Here is a 19,229-nt window from a genome sequence, read left to right as displayed (position 1 = left end):
AAGTAAGAAAATTACCCTATCACAGAGATTTAACTTTAATTAAATATGTATATTCCAATGCATTAAATTAGTCAATCAGTGAGTCCCACTGTGTGTGCATATTCTCGCCCATACACCAAAGCCCTGTTAAAAGTTCTTATAGCAAAGGGCACAAACGCATTCAGGAACTGATTTGCCCTCCACCTGAGGAATTGTAGCCTTTTCCAATCTTTCATACGTGCCCTCTCTTCTACTTCTCAAATCTTTTATAGACAGACTGAAAATATTTTCAATGAGACCAGGTCTGATATGAATTGTCTGGCTCCATTATCTTACGGACAACATGTGAATATACAGGATAGGTTATGGTCAAAACTCACCACTTGGCTTCAGTTTCACTTCCTCCTAGATTCATAGAAACCCTACAGTGCAGAAAGAGGCCATTTGGCCCATCGAGTCTGCACCGACCACAATCCCACCCAGGCACGGCCCCCATATCCCTACATATTTTACCCGCTAATCCCTCTAACCTACGCATCTCAGGACACTAAGGGGCAATTTTTAGCATGGCCATTCAACCTAACCCGCACATCTTTAGACTGTGGGAGGAAACCGGAGCACCCGGAGGAAACCCACGCAGACACGAGGAGAATGTGCAAACTCCACACAGACAGTGATCCGAATCGGGAATCGAACCCAGGTCCCTGGAGCTGTGAAGCAGCAGTGTTAACCACTGTGCTACCGTGCCGCCCTCGTTAAGAACGAAAATTATTAGCCAGGCAATCTTACCCTGGATAAGCAGTGTGACCACTGTTTGGTCTAACATTAAAACAGATTCTGGCTTACATGGTCAATACTGATTTTTCAATAAGCCAACTAGGTATTTCCCTGAGCAGGTCATGCTGACTGGCTGACCATAGGAATAGATTCTCCTCTCCATTTTGTTACCACAGGAAGTGGGTGGACTGTCTCATCAACTTCCCCATTCAATAATTTGCTAGTAAGTCTTTCACTGATATTGGCTGCGTGCACACACTGCACACATTGTTGAGCAGACTCGCTCTGCTGGGCTCAAATTATTAAGTCATCCCGACAGTAATCGGCGTAGGTGTTTGTACAAAACCTGAAACAAGATAGCAGGTTAACATACAAGCTCCCCTTTGTCTTAGCGATTACAATAAGGAGAGCACTAAACCTGCATAAACCCATTTTAATTGAAAACATGGCACTTGAATGTAACTGGTTTCCAATTTTATGTGAGGAAAATAGTCCAAAAAAAATCCAAAGCCTGACGGAGCTTGTGGTGTTCACTGATACTCAACTGCAAGTAATTTCTCAACACGCTCAATTGTAGGAGCTTTGTACGTCAAAGAGGATCATAAGCTGAAGTTTACAGCTAACTATCATAAATAAGCACAAAACTGAATAAAGTGGCCACATCAAATTATAATGTATTTAAAGAATCGGAATAATTACAAGTCTTGTTACTTTTATTTTCCCTCTGATATGGATGATGCTGACAAGTATGCATTTTATGCCCACCAGTAGTTGGCCCGAGAAGTTGGTGGTGTGCAGACTTCTTCAGCCACTGCAGTCTAGGTACCGAATCGCGCTCTTAGTATGGAGGTGATGGGACTACCATCCTTAATTTATCATCATTCAGGTCCTCCAATTAGTTTAGATAAGAAACAAAAAAGGTGGCATTGGCTCATAGTTTCCAAGCTCTGGGGTGTTGTAACCGGGGACGTACCCCACCAATATGCTTGGGGGGACTCCCCCTCCCCCCCCCCCCCCCCCCCCCCCCCCCCAATCCTACTGGAATGGAAAAATCACTGCAAAGAGTGTCTAGACAGCACACTCGAGCACAAACCTCAGTCCCCAGACATCTTTTTAAAATTCTATTTCAGCCTTGACGATTCATCCCACCCTGCAGCTGAAATGTAAAGGCCACTTGACTAGTCAGCCCGCCCGCCAACTGTAGAGGCAGACAGGCCATGTCAAATAGCCTTCACTTGGCCCCTCAATGGGCTAAATTGCCTGCTTGCTTGTCGGTGGGCGCACTTCCGACTTCCAACTATGTGCGGCAACCGAAATACCACGTGAGTGCACGTTTTCTCGTGTGTCTTGACATGTTTCTGCACTGCACGCACATCCGCCCGAGCAACATAAAATTCTGGCCATTGTCACATTGCATTGTATAATATCTAAAGTGGGTATTTTAAACCACTAAAGCTTAGCAGCAACTAAGGTTTTGAATTTGTTTGGTAAACCGTTGGTCATCAGGTTGTATTTAAACCTGGATCATTTTCCGGAGCGGTTCTTCATGCATTGATCCTGTTCTGTTTCCCTAGTTTGTTGGAGGAAGTTCTGTGCTACATCAACGTGGTTGCTCACAGCGTGGAGGAGAATGCAGAGAAACCAACGGCCAAATTCTGGAGAGCTCTACTCAACCGGTCGTATGATGTCTTAGATAAGGTGAGTTTGAAACCTAGCTGGTTGGAGTCTTACTTTTCAAAAAACTAAATGTGGTGTTCTTGCAACTGACAATGCAGATTGTTATGAGAGAGGAATATTCATTTGGATGTCGACTTTGGTTCCATTTGACTCCCAACTCCATGGCTTAGGACATAATCCAAGCTGACATTGGAATGTAGTACTGAGAGAATGCTGGAGTGCTGCATTTAAGATGAAATATTAAACTGAGAAGTCCCTTCTGCCCCTCAAGTGATTTAAAAGATCTCAGGACAGTATTTGAAGAAGAACTGATCTGTATCCTTCAAACAACATCACCAAAATAGATTATCTAGTCCTACCTGATCTCATAAAATCATAGATTCCTACAGTGCAGAAGGCCCATCCGGCCCATCGAGGTTGCACCGACCACAATCCCACCCAGGCCCTATCCCCATAACCCCGTGAATTTACCCTAGCTAGTCCCCCTGACATTAAGGGGCAATTTGAACATGGCCAATCCACCTAACCCGCACATCTTTGGACCGTGGGAGGAAACCGGAGCACCCGGAGGAATCCCACGGAGATATGGGGAGAATGTGGCCCAAGCCGGGAATCGAACCCAAGTCCCTGGCGCTGTGAGGCAGCAGCGCCAACCACTGTGCCAACGTGCCCCTGCATTTGTTACTGGATGGATTTAATTGGCTGGCATTAGCTAATGAACCTGACTTGACAAGGATATAATAACAAAGTAATCCATCTGAACACTCCTTTATCTCCTTGGTACAGGTGAATGCCTTGCTACCGACAGAAACCTTCATTCCAGTGATACGAGGGCTAATGAGTAATCAGTTACCTTCAGTTCGACGTAAAGCTATGGATCTCCTCAATAATAAGCTCCAGCAGCACAAGACAGTGTGCCAGGAACATCAGGTGAGTTCTTCATTCTCTTTTAAAATGAGACACAAATGCTTCTACCTAAATAAACAGTATTGATTTAAAGGAACTTGAATAATGTACAAGCTGCCATAGTTTGAGGTTCACAACCTTGAAGCTTCAGGTGTTGAAGGAACAAGACAGAGCTGCCAGCATTACATTTTTGATTCAAAACAGAGCCCTCTCTTCAGCTGATTAATGTTGATCTGAGCCCCAACACGGACATGCACACCCACAGTTTCAGCCAGAAGACCCATCACATACGTGAGAAAGCTGGCCCTTACAAATGCTCCCCCGAACCAACCATAGACCCTTACCCAGAAACATGGGAGCACTAGAATGAGACCATTTGGCTCATTAGGACTGTGACAACTCGTTTGTCCGATTGGTCCCAATCTCCTCTTTCCCCTATAGCCCTGCAATGTTTTTCCCTTTACTTTGAGTTAACGCTAAAGCAGTCGTGCTCATCCTGATTCAGTCCACAACTCTGGTCTGCTGATCTGTCAGACACACCCTTTTAAATGTGCTCCTGTGACTATGATTAAATAGCCTGTATTAATTTCCAAGTTGGCACTGCCACCAACATAGAGGCTGTAAAACTGTTGTAAGGACACTGGTGTTGAGTGTATACAGCACTCACCTTTATTGCATTTGGAGAGCAGTTGTGCCTATTCCTTTTAGTCCACTGACACAACTGGTGTGGGGGAAACTGAGCACAGAAGATCAGCTGTTAACATCTGATGTGGCCAGCTGGAGTACTGGGGCTGAGTGAAGGTGGAGAGCTAGAGACATCAGTCCAGTAGCTTGAGAATTCTTCAAATAATCACAAATTTATCTTTTCCATCAGAGGGTCTCCTCTTGGTTTTCCTTCTCTCCAACCTCTTGGTTATAACAAATAACGGAATTTCCGGAGAACCATGTATGTTTATTTTTAAGTGGTTTGTTTTGACTTCTGGGACACCCGTGCCAGCATCTTAAGAAAGACGAGAGTCCTCTGGACTTTGTGTCCTTGTCAGCTATTTTTAGGCTGATGGTCCAATATCATTGGGCAATAATTAATTGGATGGATTTCGAGCATTGTGACTACAAAGTATTTGACATTTGGAGACCATTCAGCCCATCACACCTACACCAGTTATTCAAGATCAGATTTCCTCTGGACCTCAATATAAAAGCAAAACACTGTGGATGCTGGAAATCTGAGGGCCATAACTTCTGAGCTCTAGGGCAGTGTATCTGGGAGATACCCCAAAGAAACCGTGGGGAATCCCCGCTTGGCCAGAGGCTCCTGAGTGAAGATTGCGTGGCAATTGCCCGAGAAATTCAGAATTCCATTGGACACTTGCCTTGGACTGAGAACCTTCCGAAAATGCAATTTAAATTACAAGTCTTATGATCCCTATGGTGTTGCAACAATAGTTACCCAGAGTGATGATTACCCAGACATGCTGGTTAGGTGCATTGAACCGAACAGGTGCCTGACTGTGGCGACTAAGGGAATTTCACATTAACTTAATTGCAGTGTTAATGTAAGCTTTACTTGTGACTAATAAATAAACTTTACTTGATACTGTGCTATTAATACATTGTATGTTGAGGAGGACTGCTTTAAGATTGTGTTTTTCTACAAGGGAGTCGGTTTGACTGGAAGGAAGGCAGCAGATGCTAAGAAAACAGGATAATTCATTTTAGCGAGGAATGTGTTACTTTGCAGAGTTAATGCACCTTTGTTTATTTACGTTCTCCTGGGGGTTTCAGACTGGGTTGACCGAGTCATGCGATTTTATGTTAATGGGAGGAGCTAGGCTTGTAGCAGAAAAAAACAGTTTCATTCTCATTTTAAAAAGAGTGCAGTTGCTGGAGAAGGCTGGTTAAAGATAGCAGTCTACAAGCAACTTCCTCTCCAGAAAATCTCTCTGGAATCTCCAAAGCTGTTAGCCCAAGTCCGAGCGAGTATATTTAGATTTGCTAACTATAATTTTAAAGTGGGTTTTAAGTCTATAAGAGAAATGTTGAATAATTGGAACTGACTAGTGATAAGTTAGCAGTTAAGAGTTTCTTTTCATGTTCAAAGGTTGTTCAACGGTTAAGAGTTAAACTGTTTCATTTTATTAGAGTTACACTTAAATTATGTTATGAATCAAGCTTATTTTGATAAAAAGGCCCTAATTTGTCAGTGGAATCACTCATGAGGCAAAGCATCGTTTCCTCAGATTTATGCCAAAATAGAAAAATTGTTGGGATCTAACGTGGCTTCATAATATACTTTGCAGTTTCTGATCTGGCACCCTAACACTAGGGACAGTTAGAAGAATTATAACAACTTTTAGCTTCTGGGTAACTATCGCACTGATAAACACAGAGCTTAAAATTTAAAATTGACCTTTCATCTAAATATGCTGACAATTTCAGCATTTGCTGTTTTCGCTCCTGTTAACCGTTTTAGTTTAAGTGAAACAAACTCCCCATTTTCTCTGGTTCCCCCATAGCAAAAGCTGCTCAGCCCATGTATTTACTCTTAATGGTACCAATAAGCCTTCTGCGCTGTACCTTATCAAACACTTTTTGAAAATAAATATATGCAAACTTCTAGTGTATTTCCCTTTCAATACATTATTATTTCTTTAAAGGATTCAAGTTTATCAAGCAAGTGTTTCTCAGTCATAATTTGATCCATTGGGTATTCAAGAGACTGAGCAACATGAAAACCAAAAACCGAAAGGCAATGCAGGGAATCCACATTTTGGCAATCTGGAAGAAAGCTGATGTTTCTCCTTCAGATATGGATTGACGTCATAAGTAGTCCAATTGGGTCCAAAAATAATCTAATGTTTCCTCATGTCAGACTTCATCCACCATTGTGTTGTCCTCACACATTAGTTCCTTTGGGGGATGTAGGCATCGCTGGTGAGCTAGAGTAGCATTTATGACCCATCCCTAATTGCCCTTGGGAAGGTGGTGGTGGTGGTGGAGTGGCTTTCTTCAGCTGCTGCTGTCCATGTGGTGGGCAGTAAATCTTTTTTCTTTGTCCTTGTTTATGGACCATCTTGTTGGTCTTTCTAAACCTCTTTATAACTTCCTCCGCTTATCTAGACAACTTACACATGCCACCGAAAACGAGATTTTAACATTTCATATTTCTAGTCTTCTTGGTTTTCTTTTGTCCCCTCTTTTGTACGAAATGGTTACTTAAGCCTGGTATCTTGTCTCACCAGGTGAACTTGCTTTTGAGCCTGATTGAGGACCTTCTGACGGTGGCGTGCTGGAAAGAAAAAGAAGTGGAACAAGCCGTTAACCGTCAGACAGCCCTCTTCAGCCTGAAGCTCCTGTGCAGGTGCTTTGGTACGAATCACCAGGGTTCATTTGTCCCTGTGCTGGCATCTGCTGTTGACATCATCACAGACAACGAAGAGAAGGAAAAGAATGTGCTGGGGAGTGCATTGCTTTGCATCGCTGAAGTTACCACTGCACTCAAAGCAATGGCAATACCACAGCTTCCAAGGTATAGAACCTGTGAAAGATGCATGTGATGTACAAGGATCAAAATTGTAATCTGTAACAGTAGGTAAAAGACTGGTACCCTGAAAAATCTCATTACTATATAACATTTATACCATAATCTTGTTACTATATAACATTTATACCTTGTTATACCATGTAACAAGTGTGGCATGGTGGCACAATGGTTAGCACTGCTGCCTCTCGGCACCAGGGACCTGGGTTCGATTCCCGGCTTGGGTCACTGTCTGTGTGGAGTCTGCACATTATCCCCGTGTCTGCATGGGTTTCCTCCGGGTGCTCTGGTTTCCTCCCACAGTCCAAAGATATGCAGGTTAGGTTGATTGGCCATGTTAAATTGACCCTATTGCCAAGGGATTAGCAGGGTAAATATGTGGGGTTACGGGAATAGGGCCTGGCTGGGATTGTGGTTGGTGCAGACTCAATGGGCCGAATGGTCTCCTTCTGCACTGAAGGGATTCTATGATTTCTTGTGGCACTGCTCAGCTTATGCAAGAAAAGAAATTTGTCCCTCCTAACAAGGTGGGTAATTTACAGACCCAATTGCAAACAAGAACCATTTTTGGTAGGGTACTATTTGTATAAAGTGGAAATACTCCTTTATAAGAATATTTCAGACTGTTAACTTGTTAATTGTATTGAATAGGAATAGCCTGATTTCTTAAGATTTACAATTTGTAAGGGAGAACTATATTGTATGAACTAGTTTGTTCTGATTCTGCAGATAAAGATGAGAATTTTGTACGTTGAAATCAGATTTCATCTGCTGTCAATTTTCCATGTCCTCCGTGGAACCGAGTACTCAGATTTACTGCGTTTAGCCACAACACATGGTGTTCAACTTGCTGAGTGCTTTTCTGTAGAATCAGAACTAAAGATAAATGGTAGAAGTAAGAAGGAAACACATCATCGTGCAATAAGTCTTTTTTTTTGTCCCCGTTCATAGACCATTTTGTTTTGAAAATTTACCAATGCTCACATTTAACGAGAATGGATTTATTTTGTGCAGGCTGATGCCGGGGCTGCTAAAGACCTTGAAGAAACAGAAAGAACTGCTGTCCAATGAGATTTATTTACTAAGTGCTGTCACGGCTTTGCAGAAAGTTGCAGAAACATTGTCACATTTCATCAGCCCCTACCTATTGGACATCCTGGCACAAGTAAGCTTAGTGGAAATCTGTTACTGTGCAGCAGAGACCAAGTGTGTTATTTTCATCAAGCTGAAGTACTCACGCAGTGATATTCTCCTGTAGGTCTCCCACTTGACCAAGATTGCTTCAAGGAAAGGTCATTCCTCGCAGCTTGACCTGCGTCTAACATCGCTTCGAACTACGCTGGCCACAAAGCTGGCTTCTCGAGTTCTGTTGCCGGCGGTTAGCAAATGCTACGATAAACTTGCCAATGCCAATCAGGTTAGCATTATTTCCCATTGGGATTTCTGTTTTCTTTCTCTCTGCTGATTGAGTCGATGGTGATGGAAAATTCCAGAGGTTTATGTACCTGTTGCTGTGGCCATGAAACCTCATGGTTAAGGCATAGTGCTAACCTGGAAGTTTTGTTATTGTACAGTAATTACACGCAGGAGTTTATTTTGAATGAAAGCTGTGAAATATGCAATAACATTTTACACCGTAAAAAAGGTCACAAACAATTAACCAGATTAATGAATTATCTGTATTCAGATATATTTTATAGATTTAGTCGCATCACTGTGTAGCTTAGTTGGCTACTTGGACAACATTTTGTTGTGATCTTCTTTTCGTGCCTTTGAGTGAGATACTAAATGTTTTCATAAACCCGTGAATAGTAAATCCTCCTTAATTAGGTTTGGATTTTTGCATAATACCGAAACAAACATTTATTTTCATTCAATTTTCATTATTTTACATTTTATTGCTTTCCTGAAACTCTTTTATGTTACAGAACATATCAAATAATGCAGAAATGTACAGTTTCTATTTTGTTCAAGTATCTTGTCCAAACTGCAAGTGTCCCTTAGCTTGAGCAGCAGATCGGTCTGTCATTCTGTCGGGAACATGACATGTGGCTGGAACATCCTGCATTCTAAAGGACAAACACTGCAGTCCTCCCTGTTCACACTTTTGCATATATAGTTATACAGCACAGAAAAGGCCCTTCGACCCATCGAGTCTGCACCGGTGCTGCAGGTTTTTCTTCAGACATTCAGTTTCAGTTGTGATCAGTTCAACAGCACACTGTTTAACTCAGACAGAGAATATGGAGAGACAAGAGTCAGTCAATGATGGCTGTTGTTTATTCCTACTTGACAACACCCTCTTTGGACAGTAACAGTAGCACTGGCCGGGTGTGCCTTGTCACCTAATGCATGATGTTAGTCATGAGAAAATAGAGCTAGTTTCTAACTTGTTTGTATCTTCTCTTAGAGTTATTTAGGTCCACTTTTCGATATCCTGAAGGAACATATTAATAACGTGGAAAAGGAGCAACTGAACTCCCATCAATCTGAGCTCACACTGTTCTTCCTCAAAGCCCTGGATTTCAGAGCAGACCATTTGGAGGTATTACACGCAGACTGAATGATTTTTCTTTATTTTCCAAGATGGGATTATAAAAAGGAAATCACAAATTAATTTTATGCATGTGACTTTTGTAATTGATGGTGGGGGGGAGAACACTTCTGAATTTAAGCACAAAATGTACAACTTAACCCAATTTTGAATCTCTGGTGGCTCATTTGATAGCACTGCTCGTGGGTCAAAAGGCAGTAGGTTCAAAACCTCCAACTAATGCTTATGTTCATAGTCTGGGCTGACATTGCGGTGCAGAATTTATTAGGTGCTGGTCCACCAATTGGCAAATTGTGTACCAGATAGCAGAAATTTAAAAGCAAAATGTTGTGGCTGCTGGAATCTGAAAGAAAAACAAAAAATGCTGAAAAATCTCAGCAGATCTGACAGCCTCTGTGGAAAGAGATTGGAGAATAGGCTCTATTCTCTCTCCACAGATGCTGTCAGACCTGCTGAGGTTTTTCAGCATTTTCTGTCTTTGTAGCAGAAATTGAGAGTGAAGGAGAAATTTTAGAGATTTCCTTTTGCACAGAAGGTTGTTAGGACGTGGAATGCCTACTGGAAAGAAACGTGGAGGCAGAATGTGTAATACCCTTTTAAAAGAAAAGGTATGCATATTTAAAAAGGGAAATTTGAAAAGAACAAAGGAAAAGGAATGAGACTGTGGTTAACTGAGAGCCAGTGCAGGTATTATGGGCTAACGGGCCTCCTTCTGTGCTACAAAATGCTACATGTCAGTGTTGCACGATGGACAAAGAAGATCCCGTGAGATTTAAAGAGGAGTGAGGTGTTCCCCTGCCACCCTGGCCAATGTTTCTCCTGCAACTAACTACGAAAAATCATTTACATCTCATTGCTGTTTGTGGGATGTTGGTGCAGAGTTAACTTGCTTTTTGTGCATAAAAATCTATCTGACATCCTAGAATCCCTACAGTGCAGAAAGAGGCCATTTGGCCCATCGAGTCTGCACCGACCACAATCCCACCCAGGCTCTATTCCCGTAACCCCACATGATTACTCTGGTAATCCCCTGATACTAGGGTCAATTTAGCATGGCCAATCAACCTAACCCGCACATTTTTGGAGTGTGGGAGGAAACCGGAGCACCCGGAGGAAACCCACGCAGATACGGGGAGAATGTGCAAACTCCACACAGACAGTCACCCGAGGCTGGAATCGAAGCTAGGTCCCTGGTGCTGTGAGGCAGCAGTGCTAACCACTGTGCCGCCCTGTAATGTGTTTTGAGATGTCTTGATATACAAAAGACGTAGGCCGGAATTGTCTGACCTCGCCCGCGGCTGGGATTCTCCAGTCCCGCTGCAGTGAATGGAGATTTGGCTGAGTGCCAAATTCTCCGTTCTCACTGGCAGCGGCTGCAGGGCGAACGAGGTTGGAGAATTCCAGCCCCAACCTTGACGCAAGCGTTTATTTATTAGATAATGTATTGAATTGTTTCACATAAAATCTTCACTTGACCACCAGTATGCCCACACAAGCATATTTTATTATCTGCTCTTGCTGATATTTTACCATAAATTCTACACTGGTCAGCCCTCTGCAAACCAGTCATGTTCATATTGAGTTTGCACGGTCAGAAAGACGTGGAAGTTCAACCTGGTCATATCCCATTGATGGCCTCAAAGCTTGGTAACTCCCATTATTTATTATGCTTGATGGATGAAGGCTATATGTATATTCACATTTACAATATAGTTAAGTATTACTCCAAATGTTTTTTTAATATTCAATTTAAAATGAGCATGTAAGGCTGATTTTCCTTTTGTTCCTCCATCTCACCCTTGCAGGATAGTTTGGACCAAGTGGGAGAAATTGAGGGACATGTAATTAACTGCCTTGTCGTTATGATAATGAAACTTTCAGAGGTTTCCTTCAGACCCCTGTTCTTTAAGGTATGTTACTGATATTAAATGAGTGGCTCCCTGATATTTTTCTGTAGATTTCTGTTTCATTTTTTAACCTCTGACCTGCGGTTTGTTTCTGATCAGCTGTTTGACTGGAGTAAATCTGAGGGATTCCCTAAAGATCGGATGATTACATTCTACCGTTTGGCAGACTGCATTGCAGAGAAGCTGAAAGGCTTATTCACCCTATTTGCTGGGCAGTTAGTGAAACCTTTCGCTGATATTCTGAACCAGACAAATACTGTCAAAACTGGTAAGATTAAATCTGTCGTCTATTTAAATGTTAATCTACCCCAGTGGTGGGGAAACCTTTAAGAGACATTAATCTGGGACAAAATTAATTGACGCTTGGAACGTAGCCAACACAGGCAAATCGTGTTTAACTAATTTGGTTGGGCTTTTCAATGGAAGTAATGAAAAAGGACAGATGTGATTGATGTGTACGTGAACTTTCAAAAAATACTCGTTAGCAAAATGGAAGCCTGTGGGATTAATAGGGGAGCAACTGCAAGGATACAGATGTCGCTAAGGGACAGACAGCAGAGAGTGTGGTTAATGGGTTACTTTTCAGACTGATGGAAATATGAAGTTCCTCCAGGATTGGTGTTAGTGCTCTTTTTGATATAGATTAATGATCTAGTCTTCGGTGTGCAGGGCGTAATTTCACGGTTTGCAGGTGACACAAAACTCAGAAATGTAGTAAACAGTAAGGAGAATAGCCGGAGACTTGAGGCAAACGTAGACTCGTAAAAAGGGGCAGGCCTATGCCAGATGCAACTTAATGCAGAAAACGTATTGGTCATTTTGGTAGGGAGAATGAGGAGTGTATAAATAAAATGACACAATTTCAAAGTGTCTACAGAGCACAGAGGCCTGGGATGTACATATAGACATCTTTAAAGATAGTAGAACAAGTCGAGAAGGCTGTTAAAAGGCATATACAGTATCCTTGTCTTTTATAAATATGAGTGCAACGGTAAGGAAATTTCCTTTATGAAACACTTGTTAGGACTCCACTAGAGTATTGTGCCCAGTTCTGAGCATCACACTGGGAAGGATATCAGGGCCTTGGACAGGATGCAGAGGAGATTTACGAGAATGATACCAGAGGTGAAAGACATCAATTAGACAAAGAGACTAGAGAAAGTGGGGTAGAGGTTTGTGGAAAGATTTGATCAAAATGTTCAGAATTATGAAGGGTTTTGATAGACATAATATAGGCGGCCCAATCAGCAGTCATTGATGTCAGATTCCTTACTTATATCAAATGCACTATGAATAAATAGCAAATGCAGTTGGGTTTAACTAACAATAGAATTACTCAAGTATTAAGTTTAGTGGGTTATCATTTTGTTTATTTCCCCAAAATAGACGAAGCTTTCTTTGACTCGGACGAGAACCTGGCGAAATCGTGCTTACTGCTTCAATTTGTCTGCGACTGCATGCACAAAATCTTTCTCTACGACACTCAACACTTTGTCAGTAAGGAAAGAGCGGATACTCTCATGATGCCCTTAGTAGATCAGGTTTGTAACTCTGCTTTAATGTTTCATTCTAGCTCTCAAAACTACTCCCTCCTAGTAGCACACAGTTCATATATTCACATAAGTACACTGCGCGTAATCTATCCACTTGTCTTTATTTGGTGATATATCTAGATTACTGATGAAGCATCATGTACACACGCCATGAGGCATTCCTCATGTAACCAGTTATATAGAATGGTACAGCACAAAAGGAGGCCATTTGGCCCATTGAGGCTGTGCGGGCTTTTTGGTGGAGCTATCCAAATAGCCCCACTCCCCTGCTCTTTTCCAATAGCTGTGCAAATGTTTTGGCTTCAAGTATTTAAATCCACACTATCACTACTGGCTGCATTACATGAGGCGTGTGTGGGAGTCACTGATCTTTCTATCTACAAGGAACCTCTTGGGAAATCAAAATTGAAGACAAAACTAAAATTACATTTATATCACAAAGAATAGCCCATTCCAAATTTGACTTTCATCATACAAGTTTGGATGATGTGATTAAAGCGCTTACGTAGTTCATTTTGCCATCTGAACCCCCCTGTTGCATTGTTCTTGTCAGGATCTGCTCGTGCTAATATTGTCACTGCTTAGATGCACTTTTCATCAAAAGTTGCAGCATTCGACCAACAAATCATACCTGGCTAATCCCATTATGTAAATGTCATGCTGCATCCATGAATTTTGAGTGAAAAACGGAATTTAAGCTGCACCCAAAATTTAAACAAACGCTTAATGACTAAAATCAGGTGGATTTGAGAACCTTCTATACACATTTGAGCTTAAGGGTTTGTGCTTTGCGATATCTATTTATCATGGATCAAGGCTGTGATCATTTATTGCTAACATATGGATATTACAATATATATTAATGACTGCTCTTAACTCTGTCATTCGTTGCTTTTGTAATAAGTTTAAATATGTTGCGATTTTTTTTGGTAGCTGGAAAACATGCTGGGAAGTGAGGAGGAATACAAGGATAGGGTGACTAATCGCCTTATCCCATGTATAGCTCAGTTTTCTGTCGCTATTGGTGATGACTCTGTCTGGAAACCACTAAATTACCAGATCCTGCTTAAGACAAGACACAGCTCGTCAAAGGTAGGTTGACCGTCATGGTGGGATGAAGTTCAGTCTCTCCCAAAACCTTGTTTTAAAAGGCATATTTCACCTGTGTGCTTCATTAGCTATTGTGTTTTCTGTTGGTTATGAACATCAAGCTTTGTTGGTTGCACATTGAATGGTGTTAACTTTTTATAGCATTTATGGTGCTTTGGTGATAATCATGGTTGGCTGTAAATGCCAAAGCTTTGATTTGGCTTCCTTAGTGGTTTTGTTGATGAATATAGTATCCACTTACATGCTGAAACAATAAAGGGAGGAATTTTCCCGTCCCGCCCGCCACAGGAATCGTAGCAGGCGGGGGGGCGGACCATGGAAAGGGCCGTTGACCTCGAGCTGGATTTTCCAGTCTTGGGGCGAGCTTGGCTGGAAAATTCCGCCCAAAGAGCAGGAGGGTCTGCGTGGAATTAGCTGATTTTTTTTTTTCGTTCCTCCTTGGAATGTGGGCGATATTTATTTTCCCATTCCTAGTTGCAATTAGGCCCTTGGAAAGTCAAGCATGCAATGTGGGTCTGTCATCACTTGTAGTCTAAGACCAGCTAGGGATGGCAGTCAACTTCCCCAAAAGATATTAGTGAACCAGTTGGATCCTTTGGACAATCCATCATCTTTTATCGTCATTGTTTCTAGTGCTCAAACACAAATTACCAGGTTTATTCAATTCGATTTCACAACCTGACATGGTGCAGTACAAACTGTCTCTGACAGGGCAATGCATTTAACCGTATTAGTACCTACGCTGATTGCAAGGAGGAAAATCAAGAGGAGTTACTTTTTTCTCTCAATCGTTATCTATAAAGTCCGACTGGAAAGTGTGCATAAAAGGACATTGATTTATAAAGTGATTGCTATTCTTCAGTGCTCAATGAATATCAATGGCCTAACTTTACTTTTTCTGATGAAGGTTGTCTATTGTTCGTTACCAGTGCATGAAGAACTGAGGCTGACCTGGTTTATGTGTGATCGGCCGAGAGTCCCTCAGGGGAAATAGTTTAGTATCTTCAGAAAAGGGGAGAAAACGTCAGAGGAAACCTTTGTTTGATTCAGGATAGGGAGTGGATGAAAGGTGTTTAAAGGGCTAGGTCATTAACATCAGATTTGACTGACTTAAATTAAGATGCATTTTTCTTTTCCAACACACTTATGAAAAGAGCTAAAATACATTAATTTAATTTGCAGGTGAGATTTTCTGCTCTGATTATGCTGCTGGAACTGGCCGGTAAACTTAAGGAGAACTACATCGTGTTCCTGCCAGAAACCATTCCCTTCTTGGCAGAGCTACTGGAAGGTAAGAAATTGAATTGGATTAAAATATTTTCCTTTAGTAGCAGAAGAGTGGTTATATATTTATTTTTTAAAAAGCTTTAGTATGGTGATTATTTGTTTCTAATGGCTCTGCATACAATGTACTGTAAAGGACAACCAGATTGTGCAGATGTGCTAAGCTAGAAATTAATGCTGATACCTCCTGCACGCTTTGTCAAAGTTGGTAGGACAATTAATTATATTTGTGGTTCATTCAAGAAAAGAAAGTAGTGAAATTCAACTTGGGCGATAGTGTAAAATGAGCAATAGTGAACCCGAGCCTGTTCCACAATCCTCCTGACCTTCCTATCTATTAAAGTCAGTGGAAAAGGAAATTGGGCAGAGAGTAAAACGGGCTGTCCATTTGTATTGCCCATTTTGCTCTGTAGCCCGGGAATAATTTCATCCCCTCAGTCTTGTTCACTCACCCAAGTAGGTAAAAGAAAACCTCAACTCCCATTTTCAGCTTCGTATAAATCTTTCTAAAAATGACAAGCCTCACAAAGTTTCAGGCATTACCAGCTGCTGCAGAGGGGGGGCACCGTGGCACAGTGGTAGCACTGCTGCCTCACAGCACCAGGGACCGGGGGTTTGATTCCCAGCTTGGGTGACTGTCTGTGTGGGTTTCCTCCCACAGTCCAAAAGATGTGCAGGGTAGGTGGAATGGCTATGCTAAATTGCCCCTTAATATCAGGGGGTCTAGCTAGGGTAAATGCATGGGGTTAGGGCCTGGGTGGGATTGTGGTCAGTGCAGACCCGATGGGCCTCCTCCTGCTCTGTAGGATTCTATGAAAGATAAATGTCTGTGTATTTTTGAAATGAGAATAACATTTGGTTTCAATGTATGCTTCATCTTACCTGTGACTGACAATTCTGCTTGAAAGTTGAGCATTGCACCCTGAGGTAGTTAATTTGTAAACTGATGCATATACTTAGCCACCTGAGATTCCAGAACATCAAGTGAATGCAGCGGCAATTCAATTACCTACATTTATCTTCCACAAAGTAGGACTTTTTAATTAAATATTGTGTACTTTGTTTGGCAGATGAATGCGAGGAGGTGGAGCACCATTGCCAGAAAGTTATCCAGCAACTTGAAGTCATACTTGGAGAACCACTGCAGAGCTATTTCTGATTGTACAAAGTTTTTATAAAAGTTTGTGTAATTTTATATATATATATATATAGTAGGGGTTCATACAGTATCAAATTTGTGATTTGCACAGCTATTTAAATGTGTCGCCATCGCTGCTGTTGGATTAGTGGTGCCGAAGGTACAGGATTTTATCTTTGTATACATGAAAATCAATAATTCTGATATGCTGCCTGATTTGGTTCAGGTTGGATGATGAGTTGCCAGTTCTACAGCCTCCATATAGCTGTTGTCAATCATTTGTATTGCCCAACAACTTTTAATAAATAGATTGACAAACAATGATTGATTGCATTTTGCCTTTATATTTAGTATAATGAAGTGCATTAGACTAAGTCCTGTAAAGGGTTAACTGTAATACTCTGATGGCATAGAAGGAATTGACACATACTCATGTGATCCAAGAGTCTGGAAAAAGCAGTACATGTAAGAGTAACGAAGTGTGTGACAATGCAAGAATGTTTGCAGCTGGCAGTCTTTGGGAGTTATTGAAACTACTCCAACCCAACAATAAAATATACTTTACATTCAAGTGGGGCTTTATGGTAAACCAGCAACAACTTCAAATGCCACCAGGGCAAGTTGTGAATTCAATAAATCTAGAGATTTGTGGTCCAGCACTAGCTTGTTGAAGGACGTCAGTGAACCAACTGAACGTTTACAAGTTAGAGCCAGGCTATTTAAGAGTCAAATCCTAAAGCACTTCATACGATGGATAGTGGGAATCAGACAATCGCCTCCCAAAAGATGCTGTTACAATTGAATGCTTCAATAAAGTCAACTTAGGTCACCAGTCCTAATGACTCCACCTTTGGCTAGGTGTTAATTTTCAACATTGCTCTGACACCTTTGAAATGTTCCATCAGTTAAAGGTGTTTGGAAAGGCCAGTCAATAGGTCCACAGCAGACACCATCTCCCTAGCCCTGCACTCAACCCTGGATCACCTGGATAACAAAGACACCTGTGTCAGACTCCTATTTTTTGTCTGTAGCTCAGCCTTCAAAACCATTCCCACAAAAATCATCAAATTCTGTGTCCTGGGGCTCGGCTCCCTGTGACTGGATCCTAGACTTTCTAACCCACAGACTGCAATCAGTAAGAATAGGCAACAACACCACCTCCACGATCATCCTCAACACTGGTGCCCCACAAAGCTGTGTCCTCAGCCCCCTATTATACTCCTTATACACCTATGACTGTGTGGTCAATTCCCTTTCAACACAATTTAAGTTTGCTGAATACACCACCATAGTGGGTCAGATCTCAAACAGTAAAACAGAATACAGGAAAGAGAATCTGGTGAACTGGTGCGGTAACAATAATTCTCCCTCCATGTCAATAAAATAAAGAAGATAGTCATTGACTTCAGGAAATGTAGTGGAGGATGTGCCCCTGCCTACATCAATGGGGACGAAGCAGAAATGGTCACAAGCTTTCGGGTTTCTAGGTGTCCAGATCACCAACAACCTGTCCTGGTCCCTCCATGCTGATGCTATAGTAAAGAAAGCCCACCAACTTTCTCAGGAGGCTAAGGAAATTTGGCATGTCAGCTACGACTCTCAACAACCTTTACTGATACACCATAGAAAGGCATTCTTTCTGGTTGTATCACAGCTTGGCATGGCTCCTGCTCTGTCCAAGACCACAAGAAACTACAAAGGGTCATGAATGAAGTCGTCCATCATGCAAACCAGCCTCCCATCCATTGGCTTGGTCTACACTTCCCGCTGCCTCAAAAAAGTAGCCAGCATTTACAAGGGCCCCTTGTATATGCTGGCTATACATATACAAGTATATGTCTGGATCCAGACATTAGACTCAAGAGCAACTTCTTCCCTGCTACCATCAGTATGAGGTGGGTCCATTCAAAATCTCAGTTGATCTTTCCCTGCACCCTAGCTCTGACTAACACTACATTCTGCACCGTCTCTTCCTTCTCTATGTACAGTATGCTTTGTCTATATACCACGCAAAAAACATTTCACTGTATACTAACATGACAATAAATCAGTTGTGAATAAAAGGCCAAGGATCATTGTAGTCTATAGTTTAAACACCAAGCTATCAGAAGTTTCATTTAGTTGGTGGTCGGGGGGAGGTGGCGTGAACTAGAGCAGAGAATAAAGGAGATTTAATAGGTATCCAAAATCACTAAAGGTTTTGATAAAGGAGAAATTGTTTCCAGGGGAAAACGCAGTAAGTAATCAAAGGCAGACAGTGAGTTATGATTTGGAATACATAACTTCCACCATTGTTTGAAGCAATGAAGTTTACATATAATTTAGATTTTGGGACAGTGGGTGGGATTTTACAGCCTTGCTCGGAATGAGATTGTAAAATCCCACTCGAGGCCAACGGAGCTTCCCGTTCTGGGAACCTCGCCCACCCCAACTCCAGGGCAGACGAGGTGGTAGCTTTTTGGCCCCATATCTTTATATTTAGGGTAACAGGGATCATGTGATCTGTGCTGCAGTCATGTGGGACTTGGATTTATACTCTAACATTACAGTTTGTCCAGATTTAATAATACTTTGTTTATTTTTTATATATAGTAAAGTTTCTTTTTTAAAAAAGTGAAATCTTGGTGGTGTTCTTTCAGTTGACTGGTGTTAATTCAAAGAGTCTCATTTTAATAAGTACGCAGATTCAATAACTTTCAAAGGGAATTCGATAAATACTGGCAGTGGAAGTAACGGAATACAAAAGAGAAAATGCTGGAAAATCTCAGCAGGTCTGACAGCATCTGTGAGGAGAGAAACAAGC

The 19,229-nt window shown here is 41.7% G+C and overlaps 1 protein-coding gene across 3 annotated transcripts in view; it reads left to right on the top strand.

The window, feature by feature from the left end:
* heatr1 (HEAT repeat containing 1) overlaps positions 1-16,747 on the top strand; it is a 78,185-nt gene extending 61,438 nt beyond the window's left edge. For all 3 annotated transcript variants that reach the window (XM_078229598.1, XM_078229599.1, XM_078229597.1), the window contains exons 34-45: positions 2,331-2,454; positions 3,220-3,363; positions 6,582-6,868; positions 7,895-8,045; positions 8,139-8,297; positions 9,291-9,425; positions 11,240-11,344; positions 11,441-11,609; positions 12,728-12,882; positions 13,828-13,986; positions 15,187-15,295; positions 16,359-16,747. In XM_078229598.1, the coding sequence (XP_078085724.1) occupies positions 2,331-2,454; positions 3,220-3,363; positions 6,582-6,868; positions 7,895-8,045; positions 8,139-8,297; positions 9,291-9,425; positions 11,240-11,344; positions 11,441-11,609; positions 12,728-12,882; positions 13,828-13,986; positions 15,187-15,295; positions 16,359-16,447 (1,786 nt within the window). In that variant the 3' untranslated portion in view covers positions 16,448-16,747. The remainder of the gene's footprint in view (positions 1-2,330; positions 2,455-3,219; positions 3,364-6,581; positions 6,869-7,894; positions 8,046-8,138; positions 8,298-9,290; positions 9,426-11,239; positions 11,345-11,440; positions 11,610-12,727; positions 12,883-13,827; positions 13,987-15,186; positions 15,296-16,358) is intronic.
* The last annotated feature ends 2,482 nt before the right edge of the window (positions 16,748-19,229 follow it).

Source organism: Mustelus asterias, chromosome 15, assembly GCF_964213995.1.
Source record: "Mustelus asterias chromosome 15, sMusAst1.hap1.1, whole genome shotgun sequence".
Taxonomy (NCBI): domain Eukaryota; kingdom Metazoa; phylum Chordata; class Chondrichthyes; order Carcharhiniformes; family Triakidae; genus Mustelus; species Mustelus asterias.
This window is presented reverse-complemented; position numbering and strand designations above follow the sequence as displayed.